The sequence below is a fragment of the Dama dama genome, chromosome X (genome assembly GCF_033118175.1).
Source record: "Dama dama isolate Ldn47 chromosome X, ASM3311817v1, whole genome shotgun sequence".
In the NCBI taxonomy this organism is placed as follows: Eukaryota; Metazoa; Chordata; class Mammalia; order Artiodactyla; family Cervidae; genus Dama; species Dama dama.
In genome coordinates this window covers 7,000,949-7,013,737 of record NC_083714.1, presented here as the reverse complement: position 1 = coordinate 7,013,737, position 12,789 = coordinate 7,000,949, and the positions used below count along the sequence as shown (strand labels likewise).

Genomic DNA, 12,789 nt, shown 5'->3' with positions numbered 1-12,789 from the left:
TGCAATAGTGGCTGGAGCAGGAGAGACAAGAGGGGTCCAGACCAGTAGGGAGCCGTAAGCTGACAGCACCGGCCCCAGGCCATGAGGCCTGAGCTCAGCTAGTAGCAGTGGGGACAGGAAAAGGAGCATTTACTCTGATCAGGCACTTGGAAGGCAGGGACACAGCAGGCAGGGCGGCATTCAGGAGCAGAGTCAGGTGGCTGCCCTGGGTGGGCTGAGCCCCCAGAAGAGAGGAAGAGGACAGGAAAAAGTGTTGAAGGCGAAACTGCCTTTCTCTGAGACATCTCAGGTCCCAGGGCCAGCAGGAAACACAGTGAGGATTTTCTTTCACACCTGCAAAAACAAAACAAAACAAAAACAGATAGACTGTTGCTCAGCACTGGGCCGGCAGTCCCAGGGTGCCTTGGAGGGGAGCCAGCGTGGGCTTTCAGCCCAGAGATGGGAAACTGTGCCCAGAGGCTGCGCCTCTACCTGCTTCACTGGCCCCTGGGTTCCACTCTGAAGCTCAGATGCAGTTGCTGAAGACCCTGGGTCATGGTTACTTTGACTCTCGCCATCTCACGGACTGGATGCCTATGGCAAGGACTCAAAAGGGCACAGTCCGGCCTCCGCCATGAAGCTGGACAGGCCCACTCTCCGTGGGTTCCCTGGGCCCACAACTTCAATCCTGTCAGCCCCACCCCGCCTCCAGTGGCTCCACCCGCCCCAGCCCCGCCCCACCCTGCCTCCTTCTTCAGAAGCTCCTCCTCATCCAGGTCTTTCCCACACTTCAGCCCCAGACTCCTTGCCCTGTTCCTCCTGCCTCTGCCCCTCTCTTCTGCCCGGCCGCTCATTTCCTGGTCCTCCTCTGGGTCCTGCTCCCGGCCGCCGGTCTGGAGGCTCCTCCTGGCCTGACCTTCCAGGTGCCTCAGAGTGTGGCAGGTCCTGTTTTGTCTCCTAGCATACAGGGCCAGTGAGGGAATGCACCTTTGTTCATACGTGCGTGTCTGCGTACGTACGTGACTACGAAAATGCGTGTATGCGTACCTGTATGTGTATGGGCAGCCGTGCACACCGGAAATGACAGGTGTCAGTGTTTGTGGGCACGATGCAACTGAGGCCAGCCGACGCTGTCAGCAGTCTCGGTCCCAGTGGTGGACCACTGTCCTGCCTAGTGGCCGCAGCCCAGCCATCCTAAAGCACCTGCGACTCACTGTGTTTGCAGGAAGGGGAGACCTGCTTCATGCACGGAGGGTACCTCCAGGCAGGGGTTTCCAGGCTCTGGGACCAGGAGCGACTGCCAGGTGGCCAAGCAGCACCTCCAGGTCCCCTCTATGGCCAGAATCCCCACCTGCTTTATTTTCTCCTGTATGTCCTGGTAATGCCCTGGGACACATGTGAAGGTGTCCTCAACCTCCTTCCAGGCTCCTACTCCACCCCTGGACTGTGACCTCATGCGAGCCCCACCCACCCGCTACGAGCCACCCCCGCCCAGGCCTGACCCTGCAGGGCTCAGCTGCTTGCTCACGGTTCCCCTCCTGGTGGGGCCCAACCAGGAGTCCATGGAGGGCAGCCGACTGACTACGGCGACCCCTGGATCCTTCCAGAGCGGCAGTGACAGGAGAGGAGTCATTTTCTCTGGTTCCTTGTGGGGGTCTCCTGGGCTGTAAATCACCATCACTCCTGGGGGATGGGTTTCTGTGCTGTGGGCTGAGGCATCATGGGGTCCCTGCCCAGCCATGTGAGGACAGGCCAGCTGCTGTGATGAGCAGAACCAACCCTGAGGGAACGTGCATGTGTGTTTCACATCAGTTGGGCCCTCCTGGGTCCCTATGGTATGAGTCCTCTGCTGAGGAGAAGACCGTGGTGGCTTGTCCAAGATTGGTGTTTTGTCATGTGATTTTCTTCCTGTTCCTCTGGTCCTCGTGCAGGTGAAGGTGCCCAGTCAAGCAGGCGGAAGTGTGTTTTCTCCTCTGGCCACCAAGCAGTAACCCTCTGCTTTGAGTGGTAGAAGCACTTGAGCCCCTTCTTGCTCAGGGATTCCACCCACACTGGTGAGATTTGGAGGCACCCAAGACGGGATGGGTTGGCTGAGAAACTGAATGGTGGAAACTGGCAAGCCTGGGATCCAGTCACATACCCCAGTAGAAGACGTAGCAATGGCCAAGCCCCAGGGGCCAGCCAGGCTACCTGGGAACCAAGTCAGACCCAGTGAAAAGTGTGACTCTTTGTCACCCAGCAGGTGGGCAGAGGTTCAACCAAATGATGATGCTTAGGGCCAGCCAGGGCGTGAGGACATAACACCCTTGCCTGTAGTTGGTGGAGTGGAAATGGGGGATGCCTTTGCAGAAGGCCATTTGATGGTGTGTGTCAGCACCTCGGGTGTGTGTCCTTTGCCCTGGGCCTCCTCCTGCATGGCTCTTCAGTGAGTGTGTGGTCATTTTGAGGGGCTATATTGGCAGAATGAGTTTTCCCTTCCCTTCCATCAGGGGGAAGCATCAGTAACTTGTTGGATCCCTGAAACTGGGAGATGAAAACAGACACCGTGTAAGGTGAAAACATACACATGAAGTTGTGCAGACAAAGAGGAATGTGCCCAAGGTCCTGGGACTGAAGAAGACATCCCCCCACTCCCCCCTTGCCCCAGCGGAGAGATGTCCAGACAGGACTGACCCTCTGTATTCATTTGCCAGCAGTCACATCAGGATTGCACCCGGTGGCTCAAAGTACGAATCTTGTTGGTTCAGGAGGCCGGCAGCCAAGGTCGAGGCTGACGTTGGCTGTCATGAGGGCTGTGGAGAGAGTCTGTCCCATCTCTTCCCCTCTCTCTTCCAGGGCGTTGCTGGCCATAGTGAGAGTGTCTGGGCTTGGAGAGCTCCGCCTTCCTCTTCACCCCAGTTCTCCTGTGTGCCTGTCTGTCTCTAAATATGTCCTTTGTATGAAGACAGCTGTCCTATTAGGGGAGGGTCCCTCCTATTGAGCTCACTTGACCCCCATCAGCTCTGTGAAGACCTTTCCTTTGTCTGTAAGGTCACACTGAGGTACTTGGGATTGAGACTCCAGCACCTGAATTTTAGGGGACATGATGTGACTCCTCACTCCCTACAAAGGCTCAGAGGTAGGAACAGACTGGAATGTTCCAAGGATGGAAGGACGGCCTTCATGGCTGCCAGGGGTGAATCAAGGGGCAAGGAGAGCAGGCTGCCAGGGCAGGAGTGAGACCACGTGGGGCCTCGTGGGCCTGTGAGAACCGTGGCTTTGCTGTGCTCAGAGAAGGAAAGGCTTGGGAGGCTCTGGGCTGGGTGCCTCTGGGACCGTGTCCCCATCCTCACAGCCACGTGGAAACAGAGGCTTCCAGCCAGGTGCTGAGACCCTGATGAGGTTCAGGCCTACGGCTCTGCCCCTCTGCCTCCAGCCCCCTCCAGTGAACAGGGACCCCCCCTTCAGGTACAAGGAAAGAAGTGAGAATGGAGGGGCGTGTGGTCAGCTCCCCTACAGTCATGGGGTATCTCTCTATCCCTCGGTGCCTCCTCAGGTGTCAAATGAGGTGACAGTAACCTAGTGGGTTATTTGAGGTTTGAATTCTGTGATCCCTGCGTGGTCCTGTCCCAGGGCCTGGCACAAGGAGCACACCCATCCCAGAGGTTCCTTCTCTTCTTTGTTCTTTCTCTAGGCTCTGGGCAAGGGGCCAGGGCAACTGATGACAGTGGAGGCCATGGTGTGGGAAGGGCTGGGAGGAAGGTGGCTCCCAAAGGCGTGGGAAAGATACCTGGCAGGGCCGTCTGAGGTCCAGGGCAGCCCCAGGACCGAGGCCAGGTTGGTCAGCACAGATCTGCCCTCATCAGCCCTGGTCTAAGATGGGGTATATGCAGAGCATGGGCAGGGATGGGCCCGGGAGCTGACGGATGGGGTAGGGCCTTGGGGTGGGGAAGCCAAGGCCAGGACAGTGCCCGTCTGTGCTGGGAGTGGACCAGAACCTGGTCACTGCACTGTGAAGCCAGGGAACCCACCCTCCCTCCTCAGTGCTCCCAGGGTTTTGGTGCCCTCTGTCTTGAAACTCACCACGTGCCTCTCTCCCACTGTCCTGCCCTCCTTGCTGACCTCCCCACAGATTGCGTGTGATGGATGGGTCCTCTGGGTCGCCACTCCCCTATTAGTGGACTGCATGGAGACAGATGGAAAGAGCCAGACCTTTCTGACCACCCCCCACATCTGTGTCAGCGGGTTTGGAGGATGCTCAGGCACATGGGGCTGAGGGCTGGCCCAGGGCTGTGAGCTTGGAGGCTGCTGTGTCAGGCTCCTGACCTTTGTGGTTCTGTGTATCTGCAGCCACGTGAGGCCCTGGAAGCCCTGGGAGGTGAAGTTCAGCTGTCTGTTCTTCTGACAGCCTTATGCAAGTTTCATCTTAAATGGTGTCAAGCCCCTGGAGAGGCAGTGGCAGCCTGTGTTATGTGACCACTGGCACTGAACCCTGGCCGTCCACACGCACACTGGGACTGGGTGGATGTGGCCTGAAAGGAGCTGCTGGAGCAGAGGCTGGGGATTAGCCCCACCCAGATCCAGGCCTTGCTGCAGGACAGGGACAAGTTCGGCCTTAGAGTGATCACGGGCAAGTGAGGCCCTGCCCCACGCTGCCTGCATGCCCCCCGGTGCTGCCCTGGATCTCAGCTTGCTTTCCCAAACGATCGTTTGTTTTCTGTTGAACCAGTTGGTGGGGGAGGGGCTGAGATTTCTTCAGAGGGACAGTGAGGGTCCCTTGGCTGGGAGACAATGGCATGAGGTGCCTAACCACCTCCCTGGCCTCAGTCCCCGTTTGTGCTCTGAGCAGACGCGGATCCAGGTCTGCACATGGCACTTTGTGTGTGTGTGTGTGTGTGTGTGTCCCCACGTGTGTCTGTGTGCCCGGCAGAGACCATGAGAGTCAGTAAAGCACCCAGCCTGGGTTTAATACCCACACTGCCAGCAGCCAGGCCTGAGCAAGACCCCTGACTCCCCAGGGGTAAGGCCCCAAAGAAGCACTTCTCTGCTGGTAAATCCCTTGGGGACCTGATGTCTGCAGGTTCCCCCCAGAGCCCTCCTGCTCTGTCCCTGTGGCCTGCAGTGGTCAGACTGAGAGCTGCCCATGGCCTGGTGGGTTTGTGGAGCACCAGGCCTCTCCTTTTTATTCCGCTCCCTCACTGGCTTGGCTTCACACCGAATTCCCTTCACCAAGGTGAGCCCATCTGAAAATGCTCACCCAGAAGACCCAGTTCACCTCGGGCTTCCTCCATGATATGGTCTTAGTCTCCAGCAGGCATGACTCTGAATCACCTTGTCCTCCTTCTGTGTCCTGTCTTTGCACATAGGTCTCGTGGAAATTGGGGACACTTTGCTGTGCCCAGAAAACCTAGATCCCAATGAGGTAGAGGAGCTGGAGAATCAAGCCCTGCTACCCAACCTTCTCCAGAAGTACCTGACTGTATTTGCCAAGCCCCACCGGCTGCTGCAGCCCGTCCCTGGGAGGGGCGGGAAGGACATCTTCCAGGTGGACATCGCCGAGCACTTGATCCCCTTTGGGCAGGAGACCTGTTCAGGCTGGGCTCTTGAGAGGAAGGTCACCAAGAGACCTGCACATGGTGACACTGTCCAGTCACCACTGCGCCCTGGATGTGCCTGTCTAGTTCCATCTGAATTGGCCCCACCCTTGGGTGTGCTGCCAACTTGGTGCAGATTGGGGGTCTGGGACACTCCTCGTGTGGTGCTGCTCAGAACTCAGTGTGAGTCTCCAGGACTTTGACCTTCACGGTAAGAGGGCATCGCCACTCGTTTTGGCCCTGCTGTGTCTGGGTGGTTGAGAGAAATGTGTTGTTAGGAAACCAGTTAGTGTTTTTCCCTCTCTGTTCTGGTCCAAACTCCCCGATGTTGGAAAAGTGACAGAGGGTGATGGGGAAGGCTGGGGGCTTGGCTGAGTGTTGGCAGGCAGAGATGCCCACAGGCCCATAAACAGGCTGTGGTTTGTCCTTGCAAGTGACCCTTGCCCTTTTCTAATGTGTCCCTTGGCTCACAAAGCATGTGTGTTAGATGCGGTGCCTGGCCGCCTCACGTCCAAAGACAGGCTCCTAAATATACCTGTGAGGGCAGAGCGACAAGGGCTGGTGTTCACCTTGTGGAAACCTTGTACTTGTCTTTGGGTTTGGGGTCATGTGTTTGCAAGGCCCTTGGCGGGTGGGGTGACCCTGCTTTCTGGTCAGCCTCTTGGGGGGAGGCCCCTGGATCAACAGCTGGAGATGCTCAGCTGCTGAGCAGAAACTTGTGGCATCGTTGGGGGCCCCAGGAGGAGTCCCTTCTGTTTCAGGGTGCATGGCTCAGGGAAGGTGACACCCCCAAGGTCAGGAGCCCAGCTGGGCCATCTGCTGAGCAGTGACCTGCCCATCCTGGGCTGGCCTCAGCACTCGGCTACTGAACCAGACCCTTGGCCAAGCATGTGAAATGTTGCTTCCATTGAGAAGGGACTGCGGGGACCAGACTGAAGCCTGCATGGGGCGTGGGCTTCCAGCCTCATCCAGCTCACCCTGTGCTGTGTGAATAGCATGGGCAGACAGAAAGAACACAGGCTCATGGTTCTCATTCATTCTTTATTTACTCTTATGTAGTTTTGCTCCACTTTATTAGGGCCAAAAATCGATTTTTGATTACAAAAGAGTACTTTTGAGTGTCCCTAAGAACCTGAGAGATCATGGATTGGGCTTGTCCTTGACCTGCTCACAGAGGACACACATGTACTCTCCCTGCTCCTCCTCCGACCCAGGGGCCTCATTTGGGGCTGTGCTGGAAAGGGCTGCCGTCAGGATGGAGTAACAGGTGTTGTACAAAGCCATCACTGAATCATAATCTGGGTACTCTGGGGGGCTCTCGGGCATTTGCCCTGTACTCTCCCTCCCAGAAGTAGCTGGGGGTACAGACATGGCACTGTTGGACGTACCCTTTCCACTGGGGCCGCCCTGCTCGCTGAGGAGATGCTTTACCCCGGCCCGTCCGGCTACACTGCCCATAGACCAAAGGCGAGAGAGCACAAATGATCGCCGGCTGAGGGTTCTGCGAGCAGGTGGGGTTCCCTTCTGGACTTTCTTGCCCGCCTCTTGGGTGCACTGGTTGTGGTGGAGTCGAGGAGAGTGTCTGGTCGCCACCACTCGCTTCTTTCTCTTTGAGATGTTCTGCAGGAGGAGAGGCTTGTCTCTCTGAAAGTTGGAGTTGTGATAGATCTGAAAGAAAATGAATCACTTTAAGACAGTGAGGGGAAGAAGAGGCCTTCCTTGCCACCCTCCTCCCCACCACCGTCCTGGCCATGGCTATGTATAGAGACAAGGTCTCTTCATTCTGGCAGGTTATGAGGCCTTAGCATGTTGTTCCCTAGAGCTCCCCCGGGGCCATCCTCCCTTGAGGTGTTACTGGCGGTCCCTGACATTCAGTGGTCCCTCAGGGTCTGGAGTCACCCCTGTGGATCCTGTCTAAGGGGGGTGGTGGAACATGACAGACCTTGTATTCTCCTCTTTCCTTAACCACCCTCTCACGAGAACAATGTTCCCCTGGGAAATGAAACCCGTCCAGCACTCAGCTTATCTAGTCTAGCCTCCCCAGAAGGACTCTCTACATTACCATCATCTTCTTCCCTGCAGAGCAACCCAAAGGGGAGATTTTACTGAAACCATACAGGTTCAGTTCACAGATGAAGCTCTTGATGCTTTCTGTCTCGAAGATCTGGTCTGCACCTCTGCGCTGGAGGACCTCTGCCTGGAAGAGATCTGCCTCGATGACCACCATGTCTCCCTCATCATTCCAGCGCACAGAGGTGAAGGCCGCATCCTCCACGATCCTCCAGAGCTTCCTGGGGAAGGACAGCCCGAGGAAGGTGTTGTTCTCTTCCTTGTTGGCCATTTCTGGCTTCAGGCCCTGTGGGAGCAGATCGTATTGGAGGCCTGGATCTAGGCTCTCAGGTTGGTCAACCTGCTTCTCCAAAGCTTCCCCTGAATCAACATTTGGATCTGGGGAGGAATCACGGGGGTCCCCTGCTGCAGGCTCCCCATAAGTTAATGGAGCCAGAGGGGCTGCATGTGCCTTGTGGGAATTCTGACTAGCCATGGAGCCAGTCTAGCTCAGGAGCATTCTCTACCCCAGCAGTGAATGCTCAGGGCAGAAGGGGCTCAGGCCAGGGTCGGGGTGGCCCATAAATACTCTCTGGAGATTCTAGAATCTGGGTCATGGGCCAGGCAGCCAATTAAGTGGTCAGCTTCCTTAATTGTTTCATGATGTCACAGAGGTGATGTGGAGAGGCAGCCCTGGCCCCGTGTAGGGGAGAGGGTCTAGGGACAGAGATGGATCCCCAGCTGGTCTCTTGTCTGAAAGTACAGAAAAGTATGTTTCAGGTTGCCTGCAAAGGCTCCCATCTGCTGCCAGGTGCTTTGTTTCAGGGGGCCAGGCCCTGGATGGGTTGACGAAAGTGCCCCTGGCCCCACCCCCCTCCCTACCAATGGGCAGGCCTGTGGCTGGCTTTTGCTTAAGGGCCAGGCCTTGGCGAGTCCTGGCTTGGCCACCACCGAGAGAGATCCCAGGGGTCAGATGGGCCCCTGGCAGCTGTCCCTCCCAGAAGATGGGATCCATAGCAGGCTGGTTAGCCTAGCCTGTGTTGGTGGTCCCATCTTCCCACCCCACCGGCCATGGCCTTGCCCCTCTTCTGGCTTTGTTGTCTTCTGGCTGGTGCTGCCAGTTGTTAGGTCCCGCTCAGATGGCCCCAAAGTCAGAGTCCTGTTGTCCTGCCACCCAAGCTGAGCTCTCCCCAGAGCAGGGCTGTGCTCGAGCACAGTAGAGGGACCTCAGGTTCCACTTGACTGTTCCCCAAGCACCTGAGACACAGACTCCCCAGGACGCCCTGTAGGAGGGCACAGCCAGGTGCTCTGCTGAGCTTGCGGCTTCCCGAGCTCTGCCCACCCCCAGATACCATCCCACTGCAGATCACAGGCTGCTGTCTTCAGTTTCCATTTCTTCCCATAAAGACTGCTCTCCTGGCCCTAGAGTCCTCACTTTGGGAACACCTGTGTGTGTGCTCCTCCTATCCCCTGCCCAGAGCCTCAAATTCAGTCTCCTTGGAGGCTGCCTCAAAATTACTGTTTCCTTCATCAATGGGTTGCCTGGGCTTCTGCTACCCCTGATCCTGGCCTCCCATGTCCAACTTGGGTGTCCGTGGATACCTGCTCCTTGAAGGACTTGAGCGGGGGCTCAAGGTACAGCCTGTCCTGTTGAAAGCAAGCATTTCACTGGTCCTCTCCAAAGCCAGCTCTGATTTCTCCGCCCCTGCCCCTGTCTCCACCACCACTGTGGACCTGTTCTCCCTTACCCAGATGGCAGGTACATCGAATGGTTTTGTTGGCACTGGTTAGGTGCCTTTCAAGGGGCGTCCTTTGCAGACACTCACTCCCAGAGACATGTCTGATTGTTGAGCTAGATGTGACCAGAGGAAGCCCCTGTCTACCTGTATTTGAAAATGGATGAGAGCCCAGGTGTGGGAGTGGACAAAACTCCAGTGAGAGTCACCTGTTTTCACTGCACATGGGCGATAGGGCAGTGGGTTTGGAGATGTGTGTTCTCTGACCTTGGTGGGACACTGTTCTTCAAAATCACTGTGTAGGGAACAGACCGGCACCTTAGAGAGGCCTGTGTGTGAGGACCCTAGGGCACTGTCCCCCTAGAGACAGTGTTCTCCCAGTTCTGCCACTCAGCAGGGTCATTTACCCCGTGTGAGGACCACTGCCTGATGTCTGAAAGGGGAGAGCCCACTTCCAGTTAGAGGGACTGTTAAATTTGGTTGTTGAGGAGTGTTTCAGCAGGAAAAAGCTGCTCCAGGAAAAGCAAGAACCACTCTTTGTCTCTGTCCCAGCCTATCTTCCATCCAAACCATTATATTCATTCATTGCAGCCCCAACAAAGATCAAGTCATTGATTAATGACCAATTACAAAAAGAGATCATTTAAAGCTCATTAACACTTTAGGTTCTGGATCCCCGGTACCAGGAAAGAGAGTGCAGTTCCATGGACTTCTTGGGCATTACTTCAAGGGAGTGTGACCAAAGTTCTGCAGGATTCCTTGCAGATATGGGTGGAAAACACATCCTTTACCCCTGTGGTCAATGTGACAAGAGCCAGGACCCCTTCCTTCCTGCCCCGGAAAGAGATGTCTCTGGGCTTTATCCACGATGCAAAAGGACACCTCACAGCAACAATCCCTTTCAGACTTTCCCATCACACCCAAGCCACAATGCAATACTGAGGGGTGCCACCACCCAGCCTCATCAAAATCACCCCTCACAGAAGGAACCCAGCTTTCCAAAGCCCCAAAGCGACCTGGCTCAGACACCAAGCCCGGGGTGCTCCTGCTGGAGCCCCACTGCCCAGCCCCGTGTTGCCTTGTTCTGTGGGACTGGAGGATGTCTCTCCAAGTTACTCTTGTGACTCTGGATCCTAGACAATCACTCTAGGAGTGGGGTTTGTCCTGCTTCTCCTAGTATCCCCACTGCTAACATGGCCTTTCAGGGAGCAGAGGCTCAGCAAAAGTCTTCAGAATAAATGAGCCAGTGGGCACAGGGCTCAGATTAATTGTCTGCTATGCCCTTAAATAACCCAGACAAATCCAAAGAAACAGAGATAACTTAGTTTTTGAGACTGATACCCACAAAGGACAGTAACATGAATTCACTATGATCACCTTTATTAGTATCTAAATCTCTCCCCATCAATATTGCTGCTAAGTAAGCTCACGTTTCCAAGACAATTCTAATTCCAATTCCAATGTACCCCTTTCAGGGTCACAAATCAAAATGGAAGAGTGCCCAATCTCTTTTACAAAAGAGCAAAACTCCTGTACTTGAACTGGGTAACCACAAACACATTTGATCCTCATCATTCACAAACTAGGACATTAAAGGTTATTTAGCCTTCTGTTAAACTATCAAAGTTTGGAAATGTTCTAAAGAAAACAGAGATGAATCTCCATGTCATTGCAGAGAACAGGAACCCAAAGATGCTACACAGCGGTTCTGCCAACTGGCCCAGGCCCTCACTTCTGAGGAGGCTATCCATTCAGTCTTCAGTCACAGAGGGAAGGATTGCCTGGCTGCTGCTCTGACTCAGGCCCCCTTTTCCTCCTCCCTTGCCACTGCAGACAGGGGTGGGAAGGCCCCCAAAGCACTTTGTTTGACTCTGAGCAGAAACACCATGACTTGCCAGTTGCTGGTCTCTGCCTAGGCTTGCGGACCCCACAGGAACTCACAGCAGGCAGAGTGGCTGCCCTCCCCAGGGGCAGAGGAGGCTGAGGGGGATGCAGCCTCCACTGCCTCAGACCCCAAGAGCTACACCTCCACAGGGCCCTGGGCCTCGCCTGGGTCCTGAAGGTCTTCCTCGGGCTTGCTTGGCTCCTCAGCTCACTCATCTCAACCATGAGCAAGGTGCCTGGTATCAAACCACAGACAGGAGTGACACAGGGGGACAGATCAGGACCACGGGCTTCGGCTGAGAAACACAGCTGGGATGGTCTGACACAGGCCATTTGAAAGTCTCCTCTTGAGGGGTCCCCTCAGTCCTCCCTCAGGGTCCTCACCTAAACTGCTTCAGAACCTAAGAATCTCCTCTCCAATCTATAAGGCCTCACCTCCTATATCAAGTCTCCAATGTCCCTGAGACCTTGTGCTCATGCAGCCAACAGGGTTGCCCCCGGGCTGACAGCAGGTGCCGGGACTGGTGGGATTCCCCGTGTCCTCCCTCAAAGTCCTCATCTTGACCCCTGGCAGGTTCGGGGATGCCCCTTGTGTTGACCGGAGGCAGGACCCTCACACCAAGGCCGTCACTCCACTGAGACCCTCAAGGAGAGTCTGTGGACATGACATCATGGCTCCGTGCCCAGGGTTTCCCAGAGCTGAGATGATGCCCCCGGCCGTCCTCAACCCTCCTTCTGCTCTTCACTTTGACTCTTAGCAGGTCTGGGTACCACCCTCTCACCCCGACATTGCTCCCCTTAGAACCAGGCTCTCCCCAGCCAGGGCCCCTGAGAGGCAAGCGGGAGTAGGGGGCTCATTCACACAACCTTGCCAGGGACCCCAGCATCTGAGAGCATTGAAGACCTGGATGTCCTGGGGCCCCAGAGCCCCCCTCAGGGTTTAACCTTGACTCCTAGCACAGCTGGATTCCTTCACTCTGCTGACCTTAACCCGGGCACCTGACCCAGGCCCTCACTTCTCCCCTCCCAATGGGATCATTGACGTCACACCTGGACGTTGTTACCCCTGGTCACCCAGGGCTGTCAGGAGGGTGGCACATGCATCCCCTGGGGACCCTTAGACTCCTCTGGTTCTCACCTGGAGTCTCTGCAGGACGTGGGCCCCTCCATCTGCCCACCTGTGACTGCACCCCAAAGACCAAGCCTCTGAATCCCTGAGTTCACTGAAGAAGTGAGGGGGCATAGGGTCTCAGCCTGACAACCCAGACCAGGGCCCCCAGGAGGCCCAGTAGGAGTGGAGTTATATTCTATGGGACCCTCTGTTCTGGGGTGCCTGGACCCCCTCGTCCTCACTCATGAGGGGGCCTCCTTAACCCTTGAGAGAAGGGTGCAGTCCCAGCATAGATGCTGGATGTGGCCTGCTAAACCCATGACCACGAGGGAGCACAGGGAACCATTCAGCTTCACATGGGGGCCCCTCATCAATCACCAGACTTTGTAAACTTTTGCATAAAAGATGCTGTTTTAGCCAAAGAGAGTGAGGAGTGGCAGGTGAGTTAGCAAGAACT

General features: G+C 56.0%; 1 protein-coding gene across 1 annotated transcript; it reads right to left on the bottom strand.

The window, feature by feature from the left end:
• Window positions 1-6,692: 6,692 nt before the first annotated feature.
• On the bottom strand, window positions 6,693-8,097 carry LOC133052280 (heat shock transcription factor, X-linked member 3-like). Its single transcript, XM_061137084.1, has 2 exons — window positions 7,615-8,097; window positions 6,693-7,220 (listed from the first exon to the last, which is right to left on the bottom strand). The coding sequence occupies exons 1-2, from the start codon at window positions 8,095-8,097 to the stop codon at window positions 6,693-6,695; spliced, it is 1,011 nt and encodes a 336-aa protein (XP_060993067.1).
• Window positions 8,098-12,789: the final 4,692 nt, after the last annotated feature.